The sequence below is a fragment of the Fukomys damarensis genome, unplaced genomic scaffold (assembly GCF_012274545.1).
Source record: "Fukomys damarensis isolate Sample0158 unplaced genomic scaffold, DMR_v1.0_HiC HiC_scaffold_37, whole genome shotgun sequence".
NCBI classification, from domain to species: domain Eukaryota; kingdom Metazoa; phylum Chordata; class Mammalia; order Rodentia; family Bathyergidae; genus Fukomys; species Fukomys damarensis.
Window position 1 is genome coordinate 8,668,365 of NW_022900949.1, and position 8,031 is coordinate 8,676,395.

General features: G+C 50.3%; 1 protein-coding gene across 4 annotated transcripts in view; it reads right to left on the reverse strand.

Annotated features, from left to right (window-relative positions):
• Yju2 (YJU2 splicing factor homolog) overlaps positions 1–8,031 on the reverse strand; it is a 16,103-nt gene that overhangs the window by 3,803 nt on the left and 4,269 nt on the right. For all 4 annotated transcript variants that reach the window (XM_010634827.3, XM_010634825.3, XM_010634826.3 and 1 more), the window contains exons 3-6: positions 3,618–3,762; positions 2,910–3,044; positions 2,179–2,360; positions 739–862 (exon numbers count right to left, since the gene is read on the reverse strand). In XM_010634827.3, coding sequence (XP_010633129.1) covers positions 739–862; positions 2,179–2,360; positions 2,910–3,044; positions 3,618–3,762 — 586 coding nt within the window. The remainder of the gene's footprint in view (positions 1–738; positions 863–2,178; positions 2,361–2,909; positions 3,045–3,617; positions 3,763–8,031) is intronic.

The following is an 8,031-nucleotide window of genomic DNA, read 5'->3' on the forward strand; positions in this document are numbered from 1 at the left end:
TTGACCCGTGAAAAAAAAAAAAAAAAAAAAAAAAAAAAAAAAAAAACACCAAAAAACCCAAAATAAAACAACAATTTTCAGCCAGGTGTGGTGGCACACGCCTATAATGCCAGCACTTGGGAGGCTGAGGCAAGAGGATCTCTGTGAGTTTGAGACCAGTGTGGGCTACATAGTGAGTTCCAGGTCAGTCTCATCTACATAGTGAGACCCCATCTCAACAAACAAACAAACAACACACACACACACACAAAATAGCAGTCTTTCCCTGTCTTTGCTCTTACTTTACAATTAAAACTTTTTCTGTAATTTGTATTTTAAGTTTTTGTTTTGTTTTGTTTTGTACCGGGGATCAAACTCGGGACCTTGCACTTGTGAGGCAGGCAGTGGAACCACTGAGCTAAATCCCTGGCCCCTTGTTTTTTTTTTAAACAAGGTCTTGCTATGAAGTCTAGGCTGGCCTCGAACTTGTAGTGATCCGCCTGCCTCAGCCTCCCCAGTTCTGGGATAACAGGTGTGCGCCACACACCTGCCCCTCTAGTTTTAATTTCTATGATCATGGCAAGGACCCACACAAGCCAGTGATGCATGTCCCTTTCCACAGCCTCTTCGCCAGGCTGGAGAGGGACAGTCCCCAAGGACTTACAGGCACTGCCCCCCTGTCCTTCACACCCATCCAAGGGCAGAGCCCGCGGCGCCTGCTTCCCCATCCCCTGGGCACAGGGCCGGCAGCCAGCTGACCTCATGCAGGATGGCGGTGGGCTGGGGCCGCAGGGCTGGCGGGGCCGGTGGGGCTGATGCAGCTTCGTCCTCTGAGTCCGAGTCCTCCAGGAGCCTTCGCTTCTGAGCCTCCTCCAGGAGAGCCCTGTGTGGCAGACCGTGGGGCTGGGACGTACTCTGCATCTACCCCATACAGCAGGGGCGGGAGCAGACGGCTGTGCTTTTGAATTTTGTAGTTCTGGGGATTGAACTCAGAGCCTGTGCACCGAGATCCATCCCCAGACCCTTTTAAAATTTTGAGACACAGTCTTGCTAAATCACTAAGTTGCCTCGGCTGGGATGGACTTGTGATCCTCCTGCCTTAGCCTCCAAGAGTGCTGGATTGATAGGCCTGATTAGATGTTTTAAAATTAACTTTCCTGCTTGATGGTGGCACATGCCTGTAATTCCAGCACTCGAGAGGCTGAGGCAGGAGGATTGCCACAAGTTTGAGGCCAGCCTGAACTACATAGTAAGACCCTGTCTCAAAAAATCAAAACAAAAGAAAAGTAACTTTCCTGTGTTTCCTGGTGACTGTGGAACGGTCAGGGACTCTAGAGCAACCTATCTGGATTCCCACCCTGTCTGGGTGACTGCACCAGCCAACGAGACCTCAGTCCCTGGACCCTGGTGCCGACCATGCCAGCCTCCAGGGTATTAGGAGAGGAAGGAGTCAGAGCGGGCCCAGCACACACAGGTGCCGCACTGTACCGCAGTCACAGTGACACTGACCTGTCGCCCCAAGGAGCCTACTGAGCAGCCACGCGCGCTGACCCTGTCCTAGGTGTGGGGACACAGGAGAAGCCGGAAGGCTCTGAGGGGAGAACGGAGGACACCAGCACGACCCAGGGGAGGGCTTGGGTCTCCCCAGCTGCACTGCCTGTCCAGGTGGCCTCCTCTGCTGCGTCCGTCGCTCTACAAACCACCGGGGCGCGGCTCCGTGCTTAGCGCCGTCCTAGAATGCACGAGGCTCTGGGTTCCACGCCCAGCTCCCCGAAAACAGTGAGAAGCCGGGGTGGTGATGCACGCCCGTCATCCCAGCTCTCTGGGAGCTGAGGCAGCAGCATCACAAGCTTGAGTCCAGTCAAAACTTAGCGACTTAGCAAAACCCTGCCTCAAAATAAAAAAAATAATCGAGAGCTGTCAATGTAGCTCGGTGCAAAGGTCCTGGGCTCAATTCCCAGTGCTGACAAATTAAAACGCAAACCAAAAACCAGCCACAAGGACAGTCAGCCGCGTGCTGAGTCCTGGGGCGCCCGGGGATCTAGCACCCGGGTTTTCCCCAACACAGACGCCACAGGGGACAGAGTGAGATGGGGGTGCAGAATAGGTGACCCCAGAGGAGCCGTGGGCCGGTCTGCAAGGACACGGGGACAGAGGGACAGAGCAGCAGAGCAGCCGGCGAAGGCCCTGCAGACTCACGCGGTCTCACGCTCGTCTTCCTCCTGCTGCCGCTGCTGCAGCTCCTCCTCCGACAGCCGGTGCTGCCGCAGCATGGCCTCGAAGTCCACGTGCGCCTGCCGCTGGTTCAGGTCCTTGAGCTCCTGCAGGTTCTCCAGCACCTCCATCTCCAGCTTTGAGTCCTTCGTGCGGTTCTCCAGCACCTGTGGGCCAGGTGGGCACGGGCTAGGGCCCACTCGGGCTGGCCTCGGGGACACTGCGGCTGACGCGGTAACACGACAGAGAAAGATACGGTGGAGGCCTGAGATTTGAACCCAAGGGCAGCGAAGGACCCCTGCTTTCACTTTTGTGTGTGTTGCTGGGGGCTGGTAGCGGAACCTAGGTCCTCACACATGCAAGGTAAGTGCTCACCCCTGAACCAGGCCCCAGCACTTTTACTTTTTGAAAAAGAGAGGGTTTTGCTGAGTTGCCCAGGCTGGGATTCAATTTGCAACCCTCCTGCCTCAGCCTCCCAGGGTACACCTCCGCACCCACCACATTCACTTTTATTCTCACTGGTGTCTGACCAGGGGCCGTCATCAAGGCCACCCGCTGTCCCCTCCCCGTGACCCGCCACACCTCCCTGCTTTGCTTCTTCCGAGAAACTACCTCTTCCTGCGTAAGGCCGTAAGATGGATGTGACACACCGGGTCACACAGGAGGAGGGCGCAGCTCTCAGAGCTCTGTGACCTCACCGCCCGCACCGCGCACACCTTCATGGGGTTGTTCAGTTCCTCGTCCTCCCGCTCCTTCTGCACCCGCTTCTCCTCCTCCTCCAGGAGCTTCTCGGCCTGGAAGTTCCGCGTGGCCCCGTGCTCCATGGTGTAGTCCGTGTTCTCCGGGTCTGTCTGGGGGACGGGCGGACGTCACCTCCTGCACGCCTGGGCAGCGGAAGCGTGTGGCCATCTCCCAGGTCCCCGCTCTTCCTGTCAGCTTTTTTTGTCCTTTCCCTTGTCATACTGCTTTGGCGGGGACAGACCTGTCTTTCTAGGACTCCCGGCCTCTCTGTGGAAAGCCCAGGCCTGAGTGTTTTGTTTTGTTATCGGGGATTGAACTTAGGTCCTTGTGCTTGCGAGGCAAGCGGCGGAACCACTGAGCTACATCCCCGGGGTGGGTGTTTTTGTAGTCCTAGAGCGGGACCCAGGGCCTTCACAGTGAGTTACATCCCTCGCCCTTGAGACAGTCATACTAAGCGGTCCTCCTGCCTCAGCCTCCACGGTGGCTGAGATGCCAAGTGTGTACCCCAACCTTGGCAGCTCTTTGCCTTCACAAGCAAGGTTGCTGTGAACATTTCCCTCAGCACTCTGTCTGCGTCCCAGGAGCCGCTCTGCCTGCAGGGAGGGCACGCGATCGGGAAGCCCAGGGCCCTCCCTGCTGGATCCCACCTGAGGGGTCCAGGTGGAGGTCGGCCCGGCTGATACCTTGAACGTGATCTCCGCCAGACAGCGCGTGCACTTGATGTAGAAGCGGAAGATGGGCAGGCCCAGGTACACCTCGTTCTGCACTGTCTCCTTGCGGGCGTTGAATTTCTTCCCCTTGTAGATGTATTCGCCACACGTTTTACACCTGGGGACAGAAAGCACCTGTGCTGGGCCCTTATTCCCACGGGTTAGATCCCTAACGCAAGAGGTGGCGGCCCGGTCACCTCGAGACAGGGAGCTCCCTGCCGCACAAGCGGCCGGCCCCAGAGTGCGGGTACGGCTTCCATCCCGGCTCCGTCCCTGCTTGCGCCTGCCTCGCCACGCGTCCCCTGCGTCCCCTTCTCATGAAGGGCCCGGGCTCACAGACTTTTTACTTATTTATGTGTTTGTTTTCCCTGTTAAGTTTATTGGTGCAAACAGTACGGTTACATTCATCATGGGGACCTGGTACCTTTCCATGCTGTATCTTGGTTCTTGTTTTTTCCCCTGCCCTCCCTTCACCCCGTCACCCTTCCCTTTTTACAAAGACTTTGTTTCCATTTTTGCCTTTTGTCACATTTTTTTCTTTTCCCTTCTTTCATCTCCCCTCCCCTTTAGCCATTTCCTTCCTGTTTCGTACTATCGATTACGCCATTTGAACCTTATTTACACTTTTAGTTTTTCACAGCAGAGAAATTTATTTACTCGAGTGTGTCCTTTTTACTTCACCTAAGCGTATAGCCTCGGGGCCGGGGATTCAGCTCAGTCCCGAGTTTGATCCCCAGTACCAAAAAAACAGAGTACACCCTCAATGTGCATCCGTTGAGCTATAAATGTCTCTACTTTCTTATTCTTTTTTTTTTTTGGACCAGGGATCAAACTTGGGACCTTGCACTTGCGAGGCAGGCGGAGGCACCACTGGGCTAAAACCCTGGCCCTAGTTTCTTGTTTTCTTGTTGTTTTTGGTTCCAGGGATTGAACTCGGGTCCTTGCACTTGCGAGGCAGGTGACAGCACCAGAGATAAATCCCCGGCCGGTAGTTTCTTACTCTTTATGGCTGAGTAGTATTCCATTTTATGGAAAAATCACATCTTCTTGATCCAGTCTCCAACTGAGGGGCAAATGGGCTGTTTCCAAGTTTTAGCTGTTACAAACTGTGCCGCTATAAACAGGGGTGCGCGTATATATCTATGATATCATTCTTTGAATTCTTTTGGAAAGATACCCACCAGAGGGATGGCTGGGTCAGATGGAACCTCTACTCCCAGCTCTTTGAGGTCTCTCCATATTGATTTCCATAGTGGTTGCACAGTCTGCACTCCCACCAACAATGGAGAAGGGTTCCTTTCTCCCCGCAAACCCACCAACATTTGTTATTGTGTGATTTCTTGATAGCAGCCATTCTTTGTGGGGTGAGGTGGAATCTCAGTGTTGTTTTCATCTGCATTTCTCAAATGACCAGTGATGTGGAACATTTTTTCATATATTTATTTGCTGCTTTCACTTGTCTGAGAAATGTCTGTACATTTCAGATGCCCATTTTTGAACAGGGTCTTTGTATCTGGGTGGGGGTCTTATTCTTTTTGAGTTCTTTATATATCCTTTGTCTGAGGAGCTGGTAAAATTTTTTTCCCACATTGTTGGTGTTTTCTCTTGCACTGAAAAAACGAGATCCCAGTTGTTGATTCTTTGTGCAAATTCTCATGCTGCTGAGGATTTGTTCATAAAGATAGAGTCTTCTCTGGTGGCACACACCTGTAACCCCAGCACTTGGGAGGCTAAGGCAGGAGGATCACTGTGAGTTTGAGACCAGCTGAGCTACATAGTGAGTTCCAGGTCAGTCTCAACTATACAGTGAGACTGTCTCAAAAAAACAAAAACAACAACAACAAAATATATATAAAGTCTTCTCCTATGCCAATGTCTTTGAGAGTTCTAATTTATTTTCCAGTAAGTCTGATGTTTCTGTTTTGACATTTAGATCTTTAATCCACTTGGATTTTAGTTTAGTGTATGGTGAAAGATAAGAATGTAGTTTTAATCTTTGGCAAGTTGAAAGCCAGTTTTTCCAACACCACTTATTAAAAAGAGGCTATCTTTCCTCCAATGAGGATGGCTGGCTCCTTTGTCAAAGATGAGGTAGCTGCCAGGCGTGGTGGCACACACTTATAATCCCAGCACTCGGGAGGCTGAGGCAGGAGGATCACTGTGAGTTCGAGACCAGCCTGGGCTATGTAATGAGATCCAGGCCAGTCTCAACTACATAGTGAAACCGTGTTTAAAAAAAAAAAAAAAGGATGAGGTGGCTGGGTATATCTGGAGTCGTTTCTGCATCATCTAATCTATTCCACTGATCTTCAGGTTGTTTCTTTGCCAGTACCATGCTGTTTTTATCACAGTGGCTTTGTAGTATAGTTTCAAGATGGGAACTATGATGCCCCCTGCCATGTCTCTGTTGCCTAGAATGGCTTTTGCTAACTAGGTCTCTTCTGGTTTCAAATGAATTTTTGAATTGTATTCTCAAGTACTGTGAAATATACTGTTGGTATTTCAATCAGCATTGCATTGAATCTGTATAGCAGTTTTGGTAGTATGGCCATTTTCACTGTGTTGATTCTTCCTACCCAGGAGCAGGGGATGTCTTTCCATTTTTTGTTTTGTTTTTTTTTTTGAGACAGGGTCTCACTATGTAGTTGAGACTGACCTGGCACTCACTATGTAGCCCAGGCTGGTCTCGAACTCACAACGAACCTCCTGCCTCAGCCTCCCGAGTGCTGGGATTACACGTGTGCCACCATACCCAGCATCTTTCCATTTTTTTATATCCTCTTTGATCTCTTTTTTCAGAGTGCTGTAGTTCTCAACGTAGAGGTCTTTTGCTTCTTTCATTGATTCCTAGATATTTCATTTTTGGGGGTGTTATTGTGAAAGGAATTGTTTCCCCAATTTTTCTCTCTCTGAGTCTGTTATTTGTGTATAAGAAGGCTATCAATTTTTGAGTGTTGACCTTGTATCCATCTACTCTACTGAATCTGTCAATTAAGTCTAGCAGTCTTTTGGCAGAGTTTTTGGGTCTTCAATATAGAGTATCATATCGTCAGCAAATAGTGACAGTTTAACTTCCTCCTCTCCTATCTTTATTCCTTTATTTCTTTCTCTTGTCTAATTGCTTTGGCTAATGTTTCTAGAACTATATTGAACAGGAGGGGTGATAGTGGACATCCTTGACTTGTTCCTGATTTCAGCATGAAGGTTTTCAGTTTTTGACCATTTAGTATGATGTTGCTGTTGGTTTTTCATAGACAGCCTTTATCAGGTTGAGATAAAGACCATCTATTATAATTTTCTGTAGTTTTTTTTTTAAATCATGAATGGGTGTTTAATTTTATCAAATGCTTTTTCTGCGTCTACTGAGATGATCATATGGTTTTTGTCCTCGACTCTGCTAATACAGTGTACACGTTTATTGATTTATGTATGTTGAACCATTCTTGCACCCTTGGGATAAGTCTGATTTGGTCAGGGGGACTCATAGGCTTTATCCCTCAGGGCTACTCCAGCCCAGCCTCACTCCTCCCACCCACCTAGACCGTGAGCTCCTGCCGTTCCTGTGAACACCTCAGCTTGTTCCAACCCCAGGGCCTTTGCACAGCAGCACCCACCACCTGTGACGTTATTCTGCAGACTTCAGCTTGGATGCTGTTTCTGCCCACCTTGCCCTCATCCTGGTGGAGGGAGCCTGCCCTCACTGCCAGCCCAGCCACTTCCTCTTCTCTCTGACTTCCAGGTCTGCCTATGTGTGAGGCCTCCCGGGAATAAATTCACCATCTCCACACCCTACTAGTCAGTGAGCTCCCTGCGGCCAGTGTAGTCCGTAGCACATAGCAGGTGCCCAAGAAATGCCTAGTGACAGAGTCAAGACAGAAAATGATCAGGTCAACACAAAGACCTTCTGAATTTTATCCATCCAAAGGGGATTTAGAAGTCAGGCGTGGTGGCGCACACCTGTGATCTCAGCACTCTGAAGTCTGAGGCTGGTGGGTATGTGAGTTAGAGACCAGCCTGGGCTACACAGGGAGACCCTGCCTCAAAAAACAAAAGCAAAAAACCATATCATCCTCTCAGGAGACGAAGAAAAAACATTTGACGAGGCCCAACACCCATTCGTGATGAAAAAGAAAACCCCACAGAAAATCTGAATGGACGGTCTTTACCTCAATCCGATAAAAGCCGTCTGTGACAAACAGCGCGCTAAATGGACAAAAATCAAAAGCTTTCACTCTGAAATCATGAACAACAAACGGGAAGGGGAACGGGGGAGACGGAAGGGGAAAGGAAGAAAGGCACAAGGAAAACAGTGACGCGAGAAGGGAAAATGGAAACCAAGCTTTTGAATCTCTGGGGGGCGGGCGGGGGGGGGGGTACGGCAGGGAAA